The sequence below is a fragment of the Thunnus thynnus genome, chromosome 10, assembly GCF_963924715.1.
Source record: "Thunnus thynnus chromosome 10, fThuThy2.1, whole genome shotgun sequence".
In the NCBI taxonomy this organism is placed as follows: Eukaryota; Metazoa; Chordata; class Actinopteri; order Scombriformes; family Scombridae; genus Thunnus; species Thunnus thynnus.
In genome coordinates, this window is record NC_089526.1 from 20,953,523 (window position 1) to 20,978,583 (window position 25,061).

Consider the following 25,061-nt stretch of genomic DNA (forward strand, 5'->3'; position numbering starts at 1 on the left):
CCTTATAAACTAATAAAAGAACTTTAAAATCAATACGAAAACTAACAGGTAACCAGTGTTAAGACTTTAAATTATAATGTGTGCTCTCCTTCTGGTCTTAGTCAGCACTCGTGCAGCAGAATTTTGATTAATCGTAGCTGACTTATTGAATTCCTCAGTAGACGAGAAAGGAGAGCTAGTTATAGAAGCCTGCATTAGTCTCTGTGTTGCTCAGAGAGAGAAATGGTCTCACTTTGGAGATGTTCTTCAAGTGATAAAAAGTTGTTTTTGTGACACCCTGCACATAAGGCTTGAAATTAAAATTAGAGTCAAAAATCACACACAAAAGAATAAGACTTCAATACTCAAAAGTGACACATTATTGTTTCACGGTATGATATGAACAGTGTCTGCATGAAGTGTGAAAAGGGGTCAGTTGCCATGATGACAATAAAGAGAAAGTCTCCTCAGCATAGCATTGTGATAAATACCATGTTTTGGTTCTTTTTGTTTGTTTGTTTTTTTACCAAATGGTGACCCTTGCAGTCACATATGAACTTGTGATAGAGACATTGCTGTCACATGTAGCTGTAATATGTAAAAATCCATGTTGTACAGATGGATTTATTTATTGCTGAAGAAAATTGTATCAAGGATAAAAAACAACCTTAAGCTGGATTTGCCACCAAGACAGCTTATATTAACGTATCAATGTACTGTACACAACATCTGATGCAGATGTTCAGGTCCATATTGTCCATATTAATGTCCATATTGTAGTCCATTGTCAGGCCAGCAGGTGGCGGTGGTGCGCTGTGTTATTTGTTGCCAACCATAATACATTGTACAGAAGAAGAACTGGTGGGAAATTTAACGCTGTAACAGGCGGGTTTTTTACTATAAACAAACACAGTAAGTGACATTACTAATGATAACACGACATGGACAGATACGTGTTGGTTGTATCTTTTTGCCAAACTGACGACGACGGTACGGAAGATTACAAATGTAAGTTTTTATTCCCAAAATGAAACATATGTAAATTGCTGCACTATCAACGATGCCAAGTCTAAATTAGTTAACTACTGTTAGCTAGCTGTTTAACGCTAGTGGTTCAAAAAGGCTGCTATAGTTACACATTATAAAGAGATAAAGAGGCAGTTAAGTCAAGCTGATCAGTGCTAACAATACGGCAGGTTTGTTGACAGATAGTTGGGTCACCTAACTTACTAACTGCTCTGCTTTTTAGACATTTTCAGTTAGCCAGTCAACATGTCTTTATAATGAGAGAGAAATCGTGTTGCTAGTAGTTAGTGTTAAAACTAATTGACAGGACTTGGAAGGATACAAGATGTTAGCAGCATACAGTGTTTTGTTTCTGAGATTACAGTGTCTACCTATGTTAACACAGGATCAGTGGTGGAAGAAGTATTCAGATCCCTTACTGCAGTAAGAGATGTAAAAATACTCCATTACAAGTGTAGGACTTGCATGAAGAATCCTTCTTAAGTAAAAGTACATAATTATTATCAGCTTGATGTAGTTAAAGTATTGCAGTAAAAGTACTCATTTTGTCCCTCTGACTGATATATTATTATATATGACATCATTAGATTATTAATACTGAAGCATCAGTGTGTAAACAGCATGTTACTGTTGTAGCTGCTGGAGGTGGAGCTAGTTTCAATTACTTTATATACAGTTAGATAGTTTAGTCCAGTGGTTTCCAACCTAGGGGTCGGGCCCCTCTAAAGGGTCACCAGATAAAATTGAGGGGTCGTTAGATGATTAATGGGAGAGGAAAGAAGAAATCGCAAAACTGTTTTCAGTTTTTGGAGTTTTTCTCTAATCTTTGATTTTTGGTGAAATATTGAATCATTTGAACATTTATTGAAATGAAACTATGTGAGAAGTTTAGAGGGAAAAATCACTATTTGGTGGAGCTGTTAACAACTCATAGACATCTACTACTACACACTGCTTTTTGTAAGACGTCAAAAGCCAAAAAGGTTGGAACCACTGGTTTCATCTTGAACAATGTGTTGTATTTTAAAAGCTTGTTATATTATCCATTGTGTCAAATCTTCATCTGAAAAGTAACTAAAGCTGTCAAATAAATGTAGTGGAGTAGAAAGTACAATATTTCCCTCTGAGGTGGAGTGGAAGTATAAAGTAGCATCAAATGGAAATACTCAAGTAAAGTACAAGCACAGCACTTGAGTAAATGTAGGCTTCTTAGATACTTTCCACCACTGAACAGGATGCTCTATTTTTATGTTTAATGTTAATATACAAACCAGCAGCCTGGTTGTGATGAAGCCTGACAGCTGCTGTTGTCATTGTTCACAGGTCTGGAGCCAGTGAAGCACATATATGACACTCTTGTGGACATCTCAACTCAAGAATCAGCCAGAGGGATCTCTGTGTTCCCAGGTGGAGTAAACCTCAATATGCACCTTTGTCTCTCTCTGACTTCCAGCACATAAACTGTTGTTTTCCACAACTTCCATTATATTTAAACATGCATGTTTTCCCAGCTTGCTCTCTTAGTGGAGGCCCATCAGTTCAGAGGTGGTACTTCGCTATTCAGGCTACCCAGGAAGTAACGCAGGTAAGACGTTTGGAGGATTTATGACTATTTTGCCATGAACTATTGAAATGTCAAAGAACTGGGCACAAATGTCTACTATCTATCTTTTTCTAGATAAGTCTTGAATTGACTTGATTGACTGAATATTTCTTATACCGGTTCCCACACAAACACCTCAATCAACAAGACTGAATTAGAAATGCTTGTATTGTAGTTTTGCAGCTCAGACTGGGAAGAGCTGGGGACAGGCCATCAGAAAACTGACAGTGAACAGGATGAGCCTCCTGCTTTGGAGTTATGTCTCAGTTCTCTGAGTAATCACGAGGGATTGGACCAAAAAGCTGACCAGCCGGCACTGACAGAGTGAGCCACAGATAATATTTTCTCTACTGTAAATAAGTCTGCTTGTTTTTTTTTTCTGCTTGATGTTTGTTGAAGGTATGTGCCAGATAACATCTATTATCTGAACATAATAAACTCAGGCATATTACTGTCCCTCTAATAAACTTATGGAGGGAAACATTTCTGTATTTTATTCACAGTTTGTTCATGTTTAAGTACAAGAAGGATGCAAATAATAAACTTTATTTATATAGCACTAAGTGTTTTACAGTAAAAAAACAACAAAGCAAAACAGAAACTTTAAATTTTGCTGAAATGATAAGACTTGAGAAAAATCAAACAGGATGTGAAGATATCATGAAGATGTTATTCATTTATCTCAAATAATTACCAGTGGGGCTGATCTGACCTGTGTGTATTTATATGAACAGGCTGTTGGAGGAGGCTGCAGAAGGACTTCATGTACTGTCCGACAAGCTACCACCTCCAGGTACAGTTGACCAATCCATAGCACTCACTGCCTTTACATACAGTACTTGAATTCATGACTGCAAGACATCTTATCATTTTCTAGCTGTCATTCGTGGAGATGTTAACTGTGTGCTCAGTTGAGCTGTCACTTTCTCAAAAGATCTAGTTAGAATGAAGGAAAACGAACATAAAATTTATTCAAATGAATTGCTTCCACATATTAATTCTCAGATGGTTTGGTGTTTATAATTATCTGTACAGCACGGCTCGCCAGTTTCCTCCATTTTGCATTAACGATGAGAACAACAATTGTCTAGTTTAGGGGAACAGAGTGTGCAACAATAAGTTGCTGTTTACTGACACGAAACAGTGTCTCAAGTGAGAGTTTTGTCTCAGCCAAAAGCTGCCAATTATGAAGAATTAAAACCTCTATTCCTGAAGCCAAACTCCTCCGCTTCAAGCAATTAGGTTTTGAAAACCTGCCTGCTGCAGCCTCATAGAAAAGGTGGCTTACTGTACTCAAAGCTTGGAGGATACTTCTCCTCTGACGACTTCTGAGAAACTCTGCCTCCTGGTGCGATATTCACTTTTAAAGAACTTTTCTTAGCACACCACCTCCACATGACTTCAAGAACAGTCCAACATCTGCTACCCTGAGGAGCTGGAGTCACTACTTCCAAAGTTCTTGATATTTAGAAATGTAGACAATTAATTCTACCTTCTTCTTCTCTCCTCATGAAATCCTACTTTACAGAGATATGTATGTAAAAAAAAAAAAGAAGAAAGGAAATGTTTAATGAATTCCTTTGTGGTTTGTCCCATTTCTTCCCCCTCAGGTAAAGCCCTGTTGGATGTACTAGTGTTGGGCTCTGCTGAGCAGTCCCCTGCTTTAAAAGACCTGCTGCCACTGCTGGGAGCCCTCAAACACATGAGCTGCTGGCATGCTGCGAAGATCACGGTAGTCACACAGCACACCACCGGGTGAGAAGTTGTGACATTTGACCACAAGGGGGAGTTAGAAGAGTAAATATGAGCAGGTGTCCACTTATAGTAATGGATGAATACTCTGAACAAGATTTATACATAAGTACTCGTTCTAGTTGACGGCAAAATAACTATAAAACCCTGAAGTAGAGTGTTGCTGCTGTACAAACAGGTTTTCCAACCTGCTTGCCTAATTGGAGACTTGACATAAATCAGAACTTTTATTCCTGATTTACAGGAATCATCAATAAAACTAATTTAAGTCCTCTATACTTGTCAGTGAGTGATCCTTTTTTTGTTTCAGGTGGCTGAAAGCTGCGTCCTACCTGAACGCTGCTCTGGTGGAACCTGCTGATTTGGGCAGCTGTATCGATCACAGCGAACTGTGGAGAGGAGGCCTGGTTATTAGAGAGAAGAAGGTAAGGATCTCTGATAATGGAGAAGTGTGTGTGTGTGTGTGGTACAGTGAGGGTTTTTCAGGATACATTCCTGATATAGTTCTTTTTGCATAATTTATTTCACATTTTTCTTCTTAACTGGAAAATTGAACTGGAGAAAGAGGTGGAAAAATTAAGATGCTTACTTTTTTACCACCATCCACACCATGAGAAGAGCACAACAGTGTTAGTTTTTGTTGTGAAAAACAACAACAGTGTAACGGTTACAAACAGCAAAGTGGATATTTATGACACAGGTCTCTGGAGGGCCAAAAAGTCTGGCTTATTTGGGGAGAGGAAGAATAAGGATTTCCAAGAGGGTTGTGTGTCTGTGTGTGTGTGTGTGTGTGTACAGCATGTGCACGCCTTGTCCGTCACAAGAAGACATTTAGATGAATGTGTATGTGGATGAAAGCTGTTGAGTGGAGAATTTGGATGGAAGCATTTCTCTGTGTAATTCTTTGTATGTATGGTTGTTTTGGAGCCTGTGTAGAGAGTTTTGTGTGCACACGTGGGCTCATAATTTAAAGGTAGCAATTAAGGAAAGAGCTTTATGTGAGGTATTAGCTGCTATTATTGCGTCTTTAGTCTTATCTTTTCTGTGTGTGTGTGTGTGTGTATGTATTTGTGTGTGAATATTCCGGACAGTAGAGGGCATGAGAAAAATCTGTGTCCTTTTGAACTTACCGTCTTTCCTGCTTAAGGCGTTTTATTATGAACGCTCTTCACTGTAGGCTGGAGCTCACAGCTCACTGGGCTCAGAGAAAAATCGAGTAGAGAAAAAAAAAACACGTTTCCTCTCATATTAAGAACCTTCTGTACCAGGACTAATCTTAGTTCGGAGACCTGATTCATGCCTCAGTATTTGTTCCTGCACTTTTTTTTTTTTAATATGAAATTACTCACGCTGTGCACACAAGGCCATAAGGTAAATTTTAAATTTCCTTTTTCAATTGAGTGAATCTTTGACTCAGTGGGGGATAAGTCTTTCCCCACCGCTGAATGAATCTAGAGGAAGCACTGGAGGTCACTGAGGGGTCATGAGAAATAGCTCTGTCTTGCTGGCATTGCCCTCGCAGAGCTGACCCAGCTTGACCCAGCCTGGCCCCGTTCTGACCTGATCTCACTCCCTGATGCCAATTGATTATTCCTCTGGACTCAGGCAAAGGAGAAGTGTTAGAGGACGCCTCGGGCAGTGTCTGTCTGGGACATTGCAGGTGGTCCTGACATGCAAATACAGCGCTGGTCTTTACTTTATGGAACTTGAAAATGTAAAAGTACATTCAGGTGAAAATAATTGCTTCAACAACAGCACTCACCCTCATTATTCTCACTAGAAGGATGAAGGATTATGTTTTTAAACTACACCATATGATCACATAGTTTTGTCTGTATTTGGTCTTTTTTCATGATTTGGCAGAGGCCCCCTACTTCCAATTAAGGGAAGTCTTACTGCTAAGGCATATATAATATTTTAGATGACAACGATCTTCCATCTTTGTGGCAACAGTTTGGGGGGAGGCCCTTTTCTTGTCAATGCACAAAGATAGAGCCATAGAGAAATGGTTTTCCCAGTTTGGTGTGAAAGAACTGCAGAGTCCTGATCTCAAATCCATTCAACACCTCTGGGATGAACTGGAATGCCAGGCCTTATCACCCAACATCAGTGGGCCGACCTCACTAATGCTCTTGTTTTGCTGACTGCGAGCAAATCCCTGCCGCCACGTTCCAAAATCTTGTGTAAAGCTTCCTCAGAAGAGTTGAGTTGCAGGCTGTCATAGCAGCAGATTAATGGCCATTGTTTTCAAGTGCGAGGTTTAACAATCAAATATGACCGTCTAGGCTACTTTATTTCTCGCTTTCCTCCTAGTAGCTACGCATACTGTCTTCTGGTGTCAAAGTGAATAGGCTGAGGTGAGTTGACGGCATTTTTTGTTGCCACTCTAGAGATTACTTCTCGCCCACTTGTACTTCGTTCTCATTAAGGGGAAACTATGGCAGGTGCAGTAGTTTCTGTCTTTGGACAGAATTGGCCAATTTTGTGCTGTTTTTCCACGGTTTCTCTGGGGAGATTCAGCAATCTGTTTCGCTGCGGAGTTTCTCTTTTTGTCTCATACTGTTGGCGTCTTTTTAAATCTCACTCAGAGTTTCTGTTTCAATTTTATAATTCTAATTCTCAGCTTGTCTTGAAAAATGCCAAAAGTTAACATCTTGATGTTCACTGTAGAAAATGTCAAATAAGGACAAATGGACTCAAAATCACACAGAGATAGGTTGTTTACTCACTGCTGCTATTTCTTAAATGTCAACTTTTTAAAGATATAGCCTTGCTTTTTGATTGATGACAGTTTTTGAGGCTATAAAGTTGATCAGTTTCTATAGCAAAAGCAATATATGGGCCAACGTTTTTAGTTAGATCCAAGTTTTGTCAAACATTTGTGAACAATTTCAATCCAATAGTATCCAAATTCTATGGCCATTATACCAAAAGTACCAAAAGATAATGACATAGTACACTTGTAAATGCCCTCAAAATTAATTTTTTTCTTGGTTGAATTTTCTAACTGAAGCTATTCTTAAATAATTCATGACATGAGAAACTACTACCCAACTGGGTGCTTCTGCTTAAGGTGGTGAAATAAGTTCGTTGTATTGCCCCTTTTTGTTGTTACGGTTTTCTTGCACTTCTGATCTTTTGTAACCAAACCACTTCCACACCACTGGAGTTGTTCCCTTTTTTGGATCTAACCCCTCTGCCGTGGAGCCGGTAGCAATGTTACTTTTGCTTTCAGTCATGCTTGTTGTTGCTGTGTGTAACGGTATGACATCATTAAGTCAACAGGTCAGAATATTTCCATCATCATAATAAAGATTACACTCATATTATCGTAAACGATATGATACGGCACACCTCTAGTCACTATCAGTCATTTATCCTGTCCTCTGTTGATTTGGATTCACTGCAGATGATGGATTGGGACGGGGGACTGCGTCTCAGCCAGGAGCTTAGTTTACAAGAATTTGCCAAATTTTAAGATATGTGGCAAACTAAGATAAACAGTTGGGCTACATTCAGACAGCTTTTCTTGGCTTTTACTCATGAAAGTTTAATTGAGTGTAACTGTCGTCAACTCTTTCACTGTCACTGTTCCACTGTGGCCTCTCTGCTCTGCTCTGCTCTGCTCTGCTGTGTGTGTGTGTGTGTGTGTGTGTGTGTAGGAACTTAGCCCCACTCTCGGTCAAACACTGACACAGAGAGCAGAGGGGAGGACAGAGAGGAGAGGCTGCAGCGTGACCTGAAATGACACCAATTCCCATTTAATCACCACTAGCTCCAGTCAGTTGCTCGAAGCGGAGAAAGTGGAGTGGTTTGCATTTGTCGTGATTATTATGTACAGTGTGACATTTCAGCAGTGCCTTCATTTAGCGTTGAAAGCATATAAGGGAAACCTTGAGTTAGGCTATAATAAAACAGCTGAACTCATATCCCAGCCGACTGGCTACGCTATTGCACGCTTGAATAAAGTTTCCCCCAGTCATCTCTGAGTATGCTGAGGAAAGCATGCAGCTTCTCCTTCAGTTAAGTGACCTTTTTGTAAGTTACTGCCTTCAGAAGTTGGTGGGCTCCAGCAGACAGTCAGTAAAAGCTTCACAGTCGGGGAGTGTCGGAACAAAGGAGAATTCCCAAAGGAATAAAAGCCTGTCTTGACAACAACCATCACCACTTTACTGCTGTATAATACATAACAACTATGTGTGTGTTGTATCATGACTATTTTTGTGGCTTAATTTGAGAGCAAACACTTGATGGCACTAGTTTTGACTGAGAGAGATTGTGTGTGTGATTGAATCAAAAGCATAAGAGCACTTACAGGTACAGTCTCTGACCTTTTTTTTTCTCTCCTCTGTGTGTGTTTGCCTCAGTATGTGTCAGAGCTACGTTTCGATGGCTTTTCTCTGCGCTCTCCAGTGCATCAAATATCAGGGTCCAGTCTCTTGCGAGATATCCACACAACAACAACAGACCACAAACTACATTCTGAGGTGAGTTATGACCAATAAGTAGTAAGTGACGAGTTATGACCAATAAGTAGTAAGTGACGTATCCTTCCTGCCAACGTTATCTTTGGATGACGTGATAGCTGCTGTTGTTGTTGCATTTTTCATGATGATCAAAGAAATATGCAGATTTAAGAGTTGTTCTTTCTTTTCATTGACTTACAACAACCTGTACAGGTGCATCGGTCTCATTCACGTTTGTTCCCATTTTTCTGGCCACTTTCTTTCTCTATTATTAAAGGGGCAATCTCGAAGATCTCAGTTTCGTTCTCTTTGGTGGCACCATTTGGCGATAAGCGGTAATTGTAGGTGCGTTGTTTTTTTGCGTGAATAACATTAAACGCAACAGAGACTGTTTATTTATGTTATTTACCTAATTTATGTGCACTCGTTTTATTGCAGCACAGGGGAGACAGTTACTGTTCGTGCATTAAAGCTTTGCGAGTAAAAAGCCATTAAACTTTAAAAAAAAATAAGCAGCTTCATACACAAGCAAATGAAGAGGGAGTCTGTTGCGTTAGCGCCGCTGATTGGAATGCATGGCTGGAAAGTTGCCGCCGACACTCGGTTCGTAATAATCATACTCTTTGATAATACTGCAAATGCAAAGGCTTTCATCAGTGGGTCATAGACTCAGTCACCATTGTGTTACCTCATGCGGCGATAGATAGTAACTTAACAGACATTTATTTAAATTAAAATCTTCAGAACTCTTCGAGATTGCCACTTTAACCCTGCCTACCAAGCTCTGATTGGTTGAATGTTTCTCCAGCTGAGGGAAGCCGCCATCAAAAGGCCTCGGCTAATTGAATCACTGAAGAAATCTGAGATGTGGGCGATGATTCAGTAGTCTGGTACGAGGCTATGTCATAGCTGCATCTCATTTAACTCTTCCAAACACCCCAAGCTCCCAATTTAATGTGTTTTGTTGCCAAACAATTGCATTGTGGTTTCGAAAGACCAATGTTCACCTCATTATTTTTTCTATCTTCCTCTCTGATGAAGCTTTGTTCTCTAACGGGCCAGCAGTTGGCCCACAGTAGCAAGCAGAGTCTTTTGCCAGAGAGCTGCAGGGCCTGTACTTGATCCAAAATGTCAGTGAGGAATTTTTTTTTTTTTTTTTTTTTGAATTTCTGATGCTTTCAACTAGACTATGATGAAATCACGTCTGTGTTTTTCTGTGTTTCCACAAACTTCAGGGAAGGTTTGACTGACAGGAAGTTGAGAAGATAATGAGTGAGTTTTCATTTAGGAGCGAACTGTTCCTTTAACCCTCGTACTTCCCACATCTTTCCTCGTAGTGTAAGAGTTGAATGAGCTGCACACAATCCAATCTCCTAATGATTTCTGGTGGCTAGAAGAGACGAGGTTCATAAGGTTCACACTGAGGAACCTGTGACAAAAGAATCATCAGAAATGTACTTTATCTGCCAAATGAGTGTCGACCTTTTGTACTACTGATGACCTCACATCCAGAAAACAGCATTAGAATATAAATTTACCAAAGAAGGCCAACGCCAAAGGTGTTCAATTGTGGGAAATCTGCAGGCTTCAATCATATGTTACTTCCTGCAGTTTGCACTCATCTTTTGTCTGTCAGTTTTTTCAGAGTTCATGTACTTTTTAAGGAAAACCTCACCTTCGTTTTTTATTCACATCTATCACTGTTCAATTATCAGCTTTTCTCTTTTGTGTCAGAATCAGATTCCACATATTTCAGCAGAATTGTTCAGATTTTCACACAGTGTGTGTCAACAACACTGCAAGTGAGTAACTCATATAACCTTCTATCAAAACTACCCCATCAAGCTTTTCTTCTTTGTCTTAATTTTAATTTAAATCAGGGATCACTGAACTGTGATATTATGTGACTTGGTGCTTAGCGACTGTAGTGCTTCAAATGTATTTTTGTTAAATCCGCCAGTTATTTTCTCGATTAATTGTTTGGTCTATAAAATATCAGAAAATAGTGATGAATATCTATCCCAGTTCTCCAAAGTCCAAGTTGACGTCTTCATGTGTCTTGTTTTGTCCGACCAACAGTCCAAAACCCAAAGATATTCAGTTTACAATGATATAGTAAAACCAAGAAAAGTAGCAAATCATTACGTTGGTGAAGCTGAGACTGGGGAACTTTTGGCTTTTTGTAACCATCACGGATGGGGCTGAAAAAAATCAGGGTCCTCTAAGAAAGAATTGTTATCACTTGATGAATGATGAGTTTTTCATCTAGTGCCATCATCAGATCACAATAATAATTTGTCCAGTACTTCGGCTTAGGACCAATGACGTTCCCATCCACCTCAACTGTGCTTTGTGTTTAGTGCTAATTAGCAAATGTTAGCATGCTAACATTTGCTAATCCAAGATGGTGAATATAGTTAACAGTATACTTACCATTTCCAAACATGAGCATGTTATCATTGCCAGCAGTGGTTTCATGCTTCAGTTTCTTTGAAGAGGCTCGATTTCACATGTCACATATAATGTTCACACCAAACCAAGTAGTTACCAGTAATTATCTGCTTTGGCTTCTATGTTTATGATCAAACCGCCACCTTATCAGTAACTACAACCATAATTGAATGACACTTATTATTAACATTATATTGCATTTAATAGCAATATTGAACAAGATAATGTTAGTGAAAAACATACACACACACACAGAAACACACAAGAGGTTTATTAGCTTTAATAACATCAGCATTGAAGACATTTGGCTAAAAGGATGTCTGCAATACACATTAAAGAAATCGACAATTTTCCACAATCTCAGCCATTTTCTGCTCTGTGAGTTTGTGTCTGGGTACAGATAGTATGAGTTTGTGTTGTTGTGTGTGCTCATTATTCAGGTAACGTAGCAAAGTTCTGTAGTTAAGTTGTGTTTGTGTGTATGTGATACTCACTTGCGCTATGGAGAGTGTGAGTGTGTATGTGTGTGATCTCATCAGATCCCTTGTACAGAGAAGCAGATGGTGGTGATTGTCTTGGCACACATTAAAAAAAACAACTCAGAGGACAACAACACTATCACATCTCCACACTGCTGGGATAAGTGACTATATAATGACGTACACACACACGCATATCTAAACTCTGCTCAGACAAAAACTGTTAGACGTCCTCACTGTCAGAAGTAAATGACGTGATAATTACAAACACACATGTGCTCAGCCTCAGTGGGCAGGAAGGCCACTTTGTGTTTGTTCAGTGTGACGTTTATGAAATCTACAGTACATTAGGAAGAACCTGCAGGTAAGTATTAAATATAGTAGACAATAGCCAGCAATTACTGGTCCGCACTGCGCAGCTTTTCACAGGGGAAGTACATGGGACAAGATTACAGCAATTTATGTAAACGTAATGGATGATCGTAATCAGAAATGACATGTTGGATCAGCCATGGTACAACACGCTTATTATTTTAGGTTATGAATGCCATTTTAAACCATTAAATGATGATTTCAAGTGGTTGTGAGTAATGAGGACAACATTATTCAGATAAATTTAAAGAAATTGCATGTCATTTAATATTTATAGACTCTCGAAGAGGGGGACTCTGAAAGTAACCATACAAAGTTGTTACTAGTGCTACTGAAAATACAAGTTGGTAACCATTAATTTGTTTAAAAGAAGTTTGAATGAAGGCCACTGTACTGTCCAATCAATTGAACTGAATTAGATCTTGGAGGTCTTAATGATCTGTTTGGCTCATCTCTTTAGTTCACTGGATTATTCTCTTCAACTGATTGGACGAGGAATTAATAGACTTTTCCCAACTTGCTAGCAAAACCAGGAATTTGACCCACAATCATTAAAATCTTCATCTACTCTAAATCCATACGAGTCAGTCAGGAAGAGGCCGACACTTCATTTTTGTTCCAGATCAATAAATTATGAGACCAGGATTTCAGGCTTTCCTCACTATTCTTGTAATTTCTCCTATATGCAAATGATCTGTTTTTTTTTTTGAACGTGACAAATGATTTATATTTTATTTATTTCCTCATAACATAATGAGCTCATTAGATAAGTAGGACAACTGTGGACTGTTGAAATGTAGGCCCTTTTAAAAATGTGAGCCAGAGTGTGTTTGGTACCTAACTCTGAGTTCCTCAAAGAAACCAGAAGATGTTTTGTATGGAGGTGATTATTTTCATTATTGATTTTTCTGTCAATTATTTTTGTTATAGTTTATGCTTTTAACATTTCAAAAAAATGTCAAAACTGCCATCACATGACATGTTTCCAGAGGTATCTTCAAAAAGCTTGTTTTGTCTGACTAATAGAATAAAACAGACTAAAACAGATTTTAATTTACAAAGAGAGGAAACGCAGAAAAGCAGCAAATCCTCAAATTTGAAAGGCTAGAACAATTACATTTTTCCTTTTATCATATTTGATATATACTTATAATTAAGCAAATTCATAACAATGAACAGAAAATGAATCATCAACTAATTGTTTCAACTCTGATCTGGATGAGCAGCTGTCATGGGGGGCAATTTTTTTTTCATTGTCACCTCAAAATTATACAGTCACAGAGTGAGTCTGTCTGCGCTCCTTCTCTCTCTGTCTTTTTTTGCTTTCTGTCTCCCTCCTCTTCCTCCTCTTCCTTTCCTCACACATAACATAACACATCTGGATGTACCAAAATGTCATTTTGGCTGACATTGCCATTGGAAGTCCAAATCCAAATTTGGATCCCAGGAAGATCACATTTCAGAGTCAGTTACATAATTTCCCCTTTGAACTGGTTAAGGTTCAGTGTCTTGCTTAAGGACACTTCATTTGTGTGCATACCTGCCAGCATGGGGACTTGAACCTCAGTCCTCCAGCTGATGGATGATCTTTGACTCCTGAATCTGTTGCCTCACCAGCCACTTTGTTTGTTTTTTAAAAATCAGTTCTAGTGGGGTTTGTGTGCTAACCACAACTGTTTTTTTCTCCCCACCTTCCTGTGTTTACTTGAAACTCTCTTTTCTCTCGTCTTTTTTTCTCTCCCTCTTTCACTCCACCCTCACCCTGTCTCTGTCTGCTCTTTGTTTGCAGGTCTTCCATTACTACGCACCAGTTTTAGACTTGGTTCAGTTGATTACTCTTTCCGACCTGCCCGGTTTCCTGATGTCCAGCACCCAGTTTGAGCTGTATCCTCATTCATGATGTTTCTGTGTGTTTGTATATTACTTGGAACTTAAAGTCTCCCTCTGCTCAGAAATGTGTTTTGGTTGTTGATACCTCCATTTGGATGTTTTAGCTTCACTTTGCAGAATGACATACAGTATTTGCAGAGTTTGACACTAAAATGCTGTTTTCACATTTGTCTCCTGAAGAGGAAAAGTTTCCCTGTGCTCACCTTTAAATCTGAGACACGTCACTTTTCAGTGACGTAGGAAACATCTTTGCGTAATCATAGATTCTGGACTTGTTCTTGATTCTTTATCCCTACACATAGATTTTAATGAATTGCGGCATTTACTTGCAGATGTTTGGGAATTTTCAGGTGTCAAACGGTGCTTCACCACCTTAATATTGTATTGTTCCTTCACCACCAACCAACAGAGGTCTGTCCGGGAAGTCAGTGAAAGCTAAACTTCTGCTGGACCAGCTGAGGTCACTGCGTGGAAAGGTATCTGTCTCAAAGCTGGATTCTTATCAGTTCAAATGAGAAAAGCACTAGAAAGTTATAATTTCCAGTGAAGTAAAATACATAAACTTATTGCTTTTGAAATTACATTAGTAAGTTCACTCTAAAACTCAATGTACATAAAGAGCTTGTTTGGAAGATTCAGTGAGATTTCATTTAGATGAATAGAGGGATTGTGAGTGTGTGTGTGTTAATGCACTGTATGTATTTAATTTCTGTGTTTGTGTGTTTATCTTCAGGTTGGAGCGTTGTTCAGCCTGTCCTGTATAATCACCCCCATCGCCCAGCCCTCTGCCAGCCAGCTCAGCTCCCAGCGCTGGAGAGAGTCTCTAGGCAGGAGACCGAAGTCCTTACCTGGTAAGTCCTTGCATTACCTCGTTAAACCGATGACTCTTCAGCAACAACAACGATGAGTCATATCATCTTCCATGGGGAAATACATTGGTAACTATAACTGCATTGATATAGACAATAAAGCTTTCCGTAGGGGGAGCAGACTCGGAAGAGGGAGTGAATTCATTTGGAAAACACTGCTGGAAAAAGAATTATAAAAGAAGGTACAACTGATATAACCGTACCCTTGATGCTGCAGCAAAAAGTAAAGGAGAAAAATAAGTATTGGACAGCGGGGGTTAAGTGTATACTATATTAAAGAGACTGTGTGGATGAAATTGTTATAATATGAAACGTGAAATAAATATAATAAAGGGCAACATAGGATAGTAACCATGGGGGAGATAACACAACCAGCCAGAGCAATATGTTTCTGTTATGAATATAATCTCTCCCTCCTGTCTTATCCTGCAGTGCCTGATGTAGAGGTCAAAGGCGAGAGCGCTCACTACTTCCTCTTGGTCCAGGGCTCAGACGACGCTCGAGCTTGCCGGGTCAGGATGTTGCACTCAGACAGTCAAATTAACGGAGCGGCTGCCATGGCAACAGTCTCCGGTTTGCTGGGAGAGAAGTCTCTGTTATCATCAGGTATATTGTTTTGTCGGGTTCATTGAGGAGTGTGTGTGTGTGTGTGTGTGTATTTCTGTGTGTGTGTCTCTGTCAATGTGAATGTTTTGCGGTGTCACTTTGATTTTTACTGAACGCTTGAGTGCATTTGGCTTGTGTGAGAAAGTGCAAGAAAGAGACAGATTATGACTAGAAACAAGAAAAGCATTTTTCCCCGACGTTGTGCTTGTATCAAGTTTCAAGACTATTCGAGTATTTTATCAACATTTGGAGGTTTAAAAATGTCCAGCAGTCATTCCTTGTCAGCCTGCTAGTGTCCTGCTCTCTTAAAGCTCAGCTCCTCAGCTTGATTGGAGTAGAAGCCCCTCTGGCTTCATTGACAGAAGTGTTCTGTTGAGTGCCTGTCATTATTCATCAGGCTAGCCTGTGTCAGGGCTCGAAATTAACTTTTTTTTCCTCAGTATCCCACAGCTGTCTCGAATTCTTCTTTCAACTGTCCCAGCCGTTGTCCCAAATCAAAGTTCTTTTTTTTCACTCTACATAATAAATATAGTTTAATAACTTTGTTTCAGTAACTCTCATCACTTCATGGACTCTGGTCCACCATTTATGTTCTGCTAGTTGTTCCCTGCAAATGCAAACCTGTTGCTGATTGGTATACGGCAATGGAAATTTACATACACATCACATAGTAAACACTTACACCATGATAGCTTCATAGTTTAACATTCAGTTCAATTTGTTTTGAGTTCATAAGTACATTATTCCAATTATTATCTCCTTACTGCTGCCCCCTCCCCAAACCATCAAGATTGTTGTAATTTTCACTGAAGGACTGTTAATATGTCAATTTATTAAGTTTTAATATTTTTTCAGGTATCCACTTAGATTCTCAATATGTCATCAGTTTATCCAAATAACGCTTATTTGTAAATTCGCTCCAACATATTCGGATGTGATGTGAGGAGCCGCTGGCCGGGTGAGACCAGCCGCTCATCTCAGCCGCTAGCAGCCTGAGTCCTGAGTTGATAGGCTGTTCAACATCTGTCGTCATCTCAGGGAGAACATGATCTGATGAAATGATTTGTGCAGCTCTATGGTGATTCACAGCTGGCTCTAATGTCTTTGTAGCATTTTGATATATGATATAATTCCTTTTGGAAGATAAATGTTGGCCCTGCAGATGAAATCTAACAGCTGTAGCCGCCTCGTTAGTTTGTCTGAATGTAAAGTGAAGCTTCATGTTTCCACTGGACAGAACAACAGCGCTGCCTCTGGGGCTCTGTATGTACAGATATCACCACATTTCAATAAATATATTGTATAATGTATTAAAATGAACAGATCAGTCTATATTAAATTCTGCTTTCTTTTATTAAGCTACATAACAGTCAGGATTTTTATTATAGCTACATTACAGACTGAATAACATCATTTACTGCATCTTTGTGTCAATGAGGTTATTTTTGTAATGGGGGAAAAAAAGTTAGTGGAGCTTTAAGTTGAGATTATTTTGTCACAGTACAGTCAGGTAGTTGTGTTGAAACTGAGCTGCTGCTGTCAACAAATACGCTGCTATTCCAGTTGCAGAATGATTGTACTGCATTCTCTCGTCCTCAGAAGTTTGTATTCCTGAGTCAAACGTGCCAAGTCCGAACTAGCATGTCTGGAAGTCCAAACTTGGCGTACTTGGTATTGAGAAAGGCCCAATAATTGATTTTGTGTGTGTAAGCGCTCATGTGACATAGCGTGGAGCTCATTTTTTGAATTTGAACACTTGACAATTAGAATTATAAATATTCCACGATGTATAAATGTAATAATTTCATTTTTAATCATAAGTTTCTCTGATGTCCCAGAATTGTCCCAGACACCATATCTTTGTCCCGGGACAACGGGACATCCTTAATATCGAGCGCTGGCCTGTGCTACAAAAACTGATAGTATTCTACACCATCGACCATCCTCCTCTGTCATAGTACTGTTGTGAATACTCTTTTCAGGCAAGTTAATATGTTCTGTTAAGAATTTCTTCATCTTTGTGGCTAAAGTACTTTAAGAACACTTATGTAAAGAAAACAAGACAAAGAGAGAATGAGGAGTTAAAGGTGCATGTATTGATGGATGGGCGATGGACAAGAACCTGAGGGAGTGTTTGTTTTGTTTTGTTCCCTGAACTAAAAGGCTCTTTTCTGATGAACATTCTTGTTGGTTGTTGGGCTTTATATCATATTCAGAAGACCTACTGTAGTGTTTTCTCTTGAGTTCCCGCTGCTGTTAACATTTTATGCAACCTTCAGGATACATCTTTAAAATATGTTTTTAAATGCAGAGCAACACTATAAAAGGTGCCTTAACTGCTGCAATGACACAGCAGAGTTTTCATTTAAAATGAAAGTCTTAAAATACACACTCGAGGGTTGTTGCACCTGGACAGAAACTTTTTTTTTTAGCAGCAAAGGGATAACATTTTTATCAACTCATCAACTATATGTTTGACAAGGATTGGAGCACTAACTTTTGTTAGTGTTTGCTAATCCTACTACTTCATGACACCTTAAAATGAAGCCTTATCTACTTGTACCCCACTGTCAAATGTTGCATAATCTCTGACCCCACTGGAGAAACGTCTAAATGTTCTACAAGGTTCATCCCAGACAATTCACAGTTGAGTTGGTTTGCAAATCACCTTCTCTGTCCTCTTTTTCTTTCATTCTCTACTTCTCTCTCTCCAACCAGGAGGAGCTATAGGCAACATCCTTCGCTCCCTGCCCTGTCTCCAAGGAGACAGCCTGCTGAAGAGAGAGATGAAGGTGACCCAAGTCCAGACACTGGTACTCAAAGAATATCTCAGTAAGTGCTGGATTTAAAGAGCTTGTGAGATGGAAGAACTATCTCAGAATACATATAGATCAGAGCACATGTTGAGCACTACTGCAACAAATGGTTGCACGCTGTAGTATCTGAACTGATTTCATCGTGATTTTGTTGTATTTCGGAGATACCATTGTGCTTTTATTAATTGCTTGCATGCTAATGTATGATAATGACAAAGACATGCCCTTAGCACATCACCTTTAGTTCACTAAGATATGTCAATCAAAATATTTTGCACCCAAGCAGAATGGGAAAGCGACCTCTCACAGAATAGTAGAGGAGTGTAAGGATTTGGAGCTTTTATTAGAACGGATTTCTCACAGGTTTATGTGAATTTTTTACCAGTCTAATCCCTGCTGTGTGCCGTATTGTTAGGAACTTTGACATTTTTTATAAAAAGGTATTTTTCACTTGATGTTGACTTGAAGATAGGAGCACACACAAACCTGTGGGAGCAGCCCACTGCAGGGCCAGCCAGAGGTTCAGCAGTCATTTATACAGAATAATGGAGATTATTTGAGAGGGATGTGTTGGCCTCATGCACTGTAGCTAACCTTTTCCTGACCCTTGAGATGGCTGCTGGCATAAATGTGCATCGCACTCCTCTGTAATTAGCTCTTTCTCACCATCTCATCATCTTCATGTACAAACCATGGCCTAATATTAAATTGATTGTCACGGTTTGAGGATCAAATACACCAAACATTTAGAAAATAGATTTTTGACAATTGTAAATCAATGCAGAGTCCACGTCTGCACCTCTAACAGTTAGTACGTACAGCACAACGGCACAGTATTTGTCTGACTTTATTAATTTAAATGACAACATTTTACATGCAATAACAAAATATTTTTCATTTTGTATAGCATTTTGTTGTTTTTGTTACCTGTTTTTGAAGAGATGTACAATAAAACGAAGCAATGAGGGATGTGTTTTCACACCATCCATTACAAATTATTTGGTGTATTTTGGCCCCAAACCATGAAGACAGTTGCACCTTTTTCATTCCGTCAACATAACGTGATGTTGCAAGCATTTTTGGATTTAATGACTAAATGATTACCTTTGCAAGATGAACGTTTGCAAAGTTTGTTAACTTTCTATGCCATCACTCAGAGACTAAACTGAGCATTAAACAACTTAAAACTCTGAGGTGAAGAAAATAACTCGGTGCTCAGTCTGTTTCACCTCAAAAACCCTGCGCCTGCTCAGCGTCTTGGACAATGATGTCTTTCCCCAGAGCTAACAGTACAGCAGGGAGGCTGCTCTCCACTGCTGGAGACATGACATTAAATCACAGCAGAGCACTCCGTCTCCCTTCATTCTGTTATTCTCATACAGGCAGGAGACTGTAAGATGCTTTCAAATTAATGAATTAATTACTACAGTTAACTTTTTAAAATAAAAAGGCTGCAGACCATTTATCTTATCTGCCAGTTATGTTTCATATTGTATTTCAGTGGAATAAGGACACCAGTGAAACGTTTGGTGCACAGTATACTGGAGCAAGAGACTGAAAATTGTGCCCCTTTTCTTTTCATTCAGTCGAGAATCAGTTTTGAATCGAGATTGGAATTGAATAGTGAGATTCTCAAAGATCCACACCCCTACTGACTATACATACATACGTCTGTTTTAATGCTGTTACTCATAGTTAATATAACAAATAATACATAAAACTGCGTGAAATTTGTCAGGAGTCCTCAGCATTGACTGTTAAAATAAATTCAGTTACTCTTTACCATGTGCATATACACCTCAGTAAAAGCCAAATGGACAAAATCAGTGGTCGCTCGACGCCTACTGAACTGTCATCAGTTTGAATTCTCGGCTCTCTTTAGCCCTCAGGACAGGCTGGTGCATAGAAAGACTCTGTTGAAATATCATTATTTTACAGAGACACATAATGTCCCCTTGGCTGGCAAAGATAGTGAAACGCCAGTGGAGTGGAGCCAGATTAAAGAAAGTGGAGAGAAATTCTTCAGACTTGAGGAAAAGCAATAGGGCTATTCTTTGAAAAGGCTGTGAACAGAATGAACAGTCCTGACAGACCACAGGCCCAACTGAAAATTATTGCAATGTATTCTGACTTGGCATTAAATTGGGAAAAGGCAAGTCCTTATAACTTGCAAAGGTTAGAAGTACTGAACAAGTTTTCCAGATTATGTGGTGTGTGCGTGTGTATGTGCGCGCGCGCGCGCGTGTGTGTGTGTGTGTGTGTGTGTGTGTGTGTGTGTGTGTGTGTGTGTGTGTGTGTGTGTGTGTGTGTGTGCGTGTGCAATCATAGGTCTGTCTTTTTGTCTTCTGGGCTATCATCACTCTCTCTCTGCATGTGTGTGATAAGTATGCAAGCTGATGAGTGCCAAAGACCTCATCAATTTTCTCTGGATATCTCTCTCTCAGTGTAATATTAAGCTTTTTTTTTCATTGCCCCATCACACCCACGTCACACTGCACATTTTGTTGACAGTGTTAAGAATGCTCAAGATCTAGTGTATTTTACAACTCAACTTATCTTACATATGATGAACTTGAAATAAAAAAATTAATAACTTTTTCTTGACTAAAATGCAGTTTTACAGACATATTTACTGTGACACTAATGAAGTTTCCATTTAGTGAAGCTAATTTAGGTTAAACTGTTTGGCCAAATTTTTCCTTTTTATGTAGAAACAAAGCAAAATGTCCACTTGTAATTTCATTTGCCAACCTTTGACCCTTGGGTTTTGGTAAATATCTGCCATATTGCGCAGCCATTGTATTGCTGTTATGTGATTCTACCGACATGTATAATTACCCAGGGCAGCTTTGAAATAAAACTGATTAAAGGAGTACACCTAGCTTCTGGAGGAGAATCAACCATCGATCCACTCATTATTTAACAGGAACATGGACCACCAGTTGCAAGTTTACCAGTGAGCCGTAAACTAAATCTAAACTGTTCCCAAAATGAAAACCAGTATCTGTTTGTGTATCCAGGACAGAAAGAAGAAGCATCATCCTCAATCTCAATACCTGTCAATGACTTAAAGGTCATTCTGAGTCTGGCCAGGGAGCAGTATTTGAAGATGATTGACTCTACTCTGCCCTCCGCCGCCCCCTGTCTGACTCACGACCAGGAGAGCTCGGCCACCAAGAACTCAGGTACAGTAGGGTCCTGTGAAAAAGACAGAAACAAGACAACACTATTTTCTCATCCATTCCAAGATAGATGCGTACACAGTGGAAATTTGTCAGGCTGCTCAGTCTTTTTCCTGTATGAAAGACCCTACCACACACATGTGCACACGAACACACCGACTACCTCGTTCTGACATCCTCCTGTGATATCAAATACTTAATATTGAATGAATCTAATTTCAAAGTGACAAAGTGTCTATAAAATATCAGAAAATGGTGAAAAATGTTGATCGCTATGTCCCAAAGTGCAACCTCAACTGTCTCGTTTTGTCCTGACTGACAGAAAGATACTCAGTTCATTAAAAATAGCTCAAAATGATCAATGGATCATCAAAATAGTTGGCGAATAATTGTCGCAGCTGTATTGTAAACCACAATAGTGTTTTAAATAAGGGGTCACCTAGAATAAAATGAGCTCTGAGTAAATGACAAAATGATAAATAATGCATACATGATACTGATTGTACTTGAAAAATGGGAATTATGTGTCTTCACTGACATTAAATTATTCAACCAATTCCAGGATGTACAGGGGGTGAAAAGTACAATAGAAACTAGAAATACAGTACTACAGAACTTGTGTTCAGTGTTCACTTTATGCACGTTCACAGGATGACAGTGTTAGGAAACAATGGCAGCTAATACTGTAGTATGCAAATAAATCGTAAGCAATAAAACAAGTCTCAGCCTGCAGCTAGAGCTAAATGTGAACAGTAAGGGCATCACTGATTTTATAAATGCAGCTGCGGGGCTTATAGACCTGCATGCCAAGCAGTTTATGTCGTAAATGCATTATTTGTCAATTATTTTTGGTGTCTCTGCACAACATCCACTTTCATAATGTTTATTGAGTAATTATCTGTTATACTAGATGGAGACATTAACACAGCAGGTGTAATAGTTTAGACAAAACCTTTACCAACAAAACCATACACTTGTCTAATTGTCCAAAATGTTTATATCCTTCCTATTTCATGCTCTATAAAATTTGCATTTAGCTTCAAAAACAGACATGATGATATGGTGTAAACATGTATAGACAGACATTGTAAGGTTCACAGAAGGTAATTTTTTTCCACAATCCATGGCCACCCTCTGCTCTGGTGATGGGAATGTCATTTACAGCAAACAAACAGCTTTTGCAATCCATCAGGAATGTCTTTTGCATTTGTATATCTGTATCGCCTAAAGGTGCGAGAGACTTAGCGTGGGCTGTCGAACCGCTGGAAGAGAGCTCCATTGTCTTCATATAACACACTTACGACCTCAGGCCATTGCTCTGCACAAATCACCGTCATCTCATCACTGAACCAGCTGTATCCAGGTTTATCACAGCTCTGTCCTCCTTGAGATAACATGCAATCTTTCTGCCCAAACATAAGAAAAATGCAGAGCTGCTGATATCTCGGATGCTGACATTTCATCTGTTCAGGGTCCCGTTTGCCAACAGTTCAGCATGTTGACCCGGCTCAAGTGAAAGTTCCGATAACTCTCGTGATCCATCATATAGTGCATTATGCCTACCTTACAGGGTATTCTCATAAAGAGGGCACTGTGGGTCTGTTTATTTATTCTTGCTTCAGAGATCTGCTGTTGCTTTTTTAAAATGCTTATAATGCTCTGCATAGTTATTCCACTGCTCTAAAATACAATACCACAAATATAATGTCCTACTGATTTTTCTCAGCAGAGCTTAACTCTATTCCTTTTCTGTTTAAGGTGCTGTAAAGAGGCATTCATCATCATTTTAAAGTGATTGATAACTCCCATCTTTTTCATGGCATCAACTACTGAGCACCCCAGCTCATGAGCCAAGCCATGCCAAACAACACAAAGCCGAGTTTCTCCATCACATGCTGTTGTAGCAACAGTTTCCTCTTGCAGTTATACCGCAATGGGGGTTATGGAGTTCACAGTTTGCAGGACAACTAGCCTAAAAAAATATTTAGGCATGTCCATATCAGACGACTGAAGCCTGACATACACAATTAAGGCTATTTTTGTTCAGATCTAGAAGTCAACCAATACAGTTTTTGAAGTAGAGAAGAAAATAAACACATTGTTCATTATTATTTTTATATTTTCAATCACTGAATTGCAAGCAAACAAAGATGCTGGCGCCATCTTGAAGTAAATTTCCACATTAAATGATGAGGAAAAACTAAGCCTTTTTGTTTTCTCATAACAGGTTCTCAGACCATTTCCCACCAGCCATCTGATTGGCCTGAGAGAAGCGTCCTCCACAATATAGAAAACCTGCAGAAGAGACGACAGAAGAGGAGGTAAATGAGACTTACTGGGAGTAATGTTTGGACAAGTATGTATTAGTAATGTAATGTATTTGATCTACAGTATATTTGTTGTGTCCTAGGTTTGGTCTATTAGGTCCAGGCTCCAGTGACAGCCTGCTGGGTCCCAAAGACAGTCAGAAGGGCTCCTCTGCTCTACTAGATGCCAAAGAATTTCTAAAACACTTCACATCTGATGGCATGCCTACCGGGGAGCTACAACTACTGGCTGTCAATAGAGGGTAGGTTCAGCCATCTTTCCTAGCTACATAATGGGCATTGACGTCATATTGTAAGTGCCTGGCTATAGCGAGCATTGAAGCTTTTAAATCTATATAGATGGCCTTCACATCGCAGACATAAGTAGACAAACTATATAGAGAGAGGCAGCCACTTGTTGAGTACGTCAACATGATTACAGACAGACCTCAGTTAGTACAGAAAGATATTTAGTACATTTCCGGATTTACACATGAACACACACATACTGTAGGCAGGTAAACAGTATCTGTAGTTTTATGAGTTTTTTTCCGAGATGGTTCTGAATGGCAAACAATTAATGAGCCCATAATGAGGATTTGATTGTGATCATTAGCCTTCTTCAGTGAGCTTACTACATTTCTAGGAAAATTATTGGGTTGGGGGGGGACACAACATTATTCTGCAGCAGAACATTCATCAATTAGTGCTAATAAAAATTCTGTCAGGCCAAATTCAGTCTGTGTTGTGTCAATTAGTGAAATCTCATTTCTTTGTTTAATGAAGAGAACATTAAATTGATGAGCAAAACATAACATTTTCTTTAACAAAGTATTTGTTTCTTCTTCCTCTCTCTCTTTCTCTTTTTCTATATGCCACCCCTACTCCTTCTGTTATCCCACATTTCTCTTTCTGTCCAGTAATAATGTGTTTCAGTTGTCACCAGACCTGTCTCCCAGGAAACTCAGCCAGATGTCCTTCAGCAAGGCCTCAACCTCCCATTACCACGGCATAGAGTAAGTTTCTACAAACTATACAGCTATTCAGATACTTTCAGGGTCCAACGGCAGTAAAGTTTACCATGATTAACAATATGACAAACTAACAGAAAGCTAAAAATATTGATACCATTGTATTGAAAATTACATTTGGGTAGGAAACTGCTTCTGCCCTGTCTCTTTATCTGTATACAGTAATGAATCAAAGGTAGGAAAAGAGAGAACCAGCTTCCCTCAATAGTTACAGTATTTCTTGAAAAACCTTA

General features: G+C 39.1%; 1 protein-coding gene across 1 annotated transcript in view; it reads left to right on the top strand.

The window, feature by feature from the left end:
• Positions 1–824: 824 nt before the first annotated feature.
• The window catches only part of mtbp (MDM2 binding protein), a 32,948-nt gene continuing 8,711 nt past the window's right edge, over positions 825–25,061 (top strand). Inside the window, exons 1-17 of the mRNA XM_067602066.1 lie at positions 825–987; positions 2,329–2,412; positions 2,517–2,590; positions 2,784–2,932; positions 3,343–3,401; positions 4,219–4,363; positions 4,671–4,785; positions 8,728–8,847; positions 13,918–14,012; positions 14,428–14,494; positions 14,752–14,869; positions 15,320–15,493; positions 18,212–18,325; positions 21,330–21,494; positions 23,719–23,812; positions 23,902–24,060; positions 24,718–24,813. Coding sequence (XP_067458167.1) covers positions 921–987; positions 2,329–2,412; positions 2,517–2,590; positions 2,784–2,932; positions 3,343–3,401; positions 4,219–4,363; positions 4,671–4,785; positions 8,728–8,847; positions 13,918–14,012; positions 14,428–14,494; positions 14,752–14,869; positions 15,320–15,493; positions 18,212–18,325; positions 21,330–21,494; positions 23,719–23,812; positions 23,902–24,060; positions 24,718–24,813 — 1,895 coding nt within the window. The 5' untranslated portion in view covers positions 825–920. The remainder of the gene's footprint in view (positions 988–2,328; positions 2,413–2,516; positions 2,591–2,783; positions 2,933–3,342; positions 3,402–4,218; positions 4,364–4,670; positions 4,786–8,727; positions 8,848–13,917; positions 14,013–14,427; positions 14,495–14,751; positions 14,870–15,319; positions 15,494–18,211; positions 18,326–21,329; positions 21,495–23,718; positions 23,813–23,901; positions 24,061–24,717; positions 24,814–25,061) is intronic.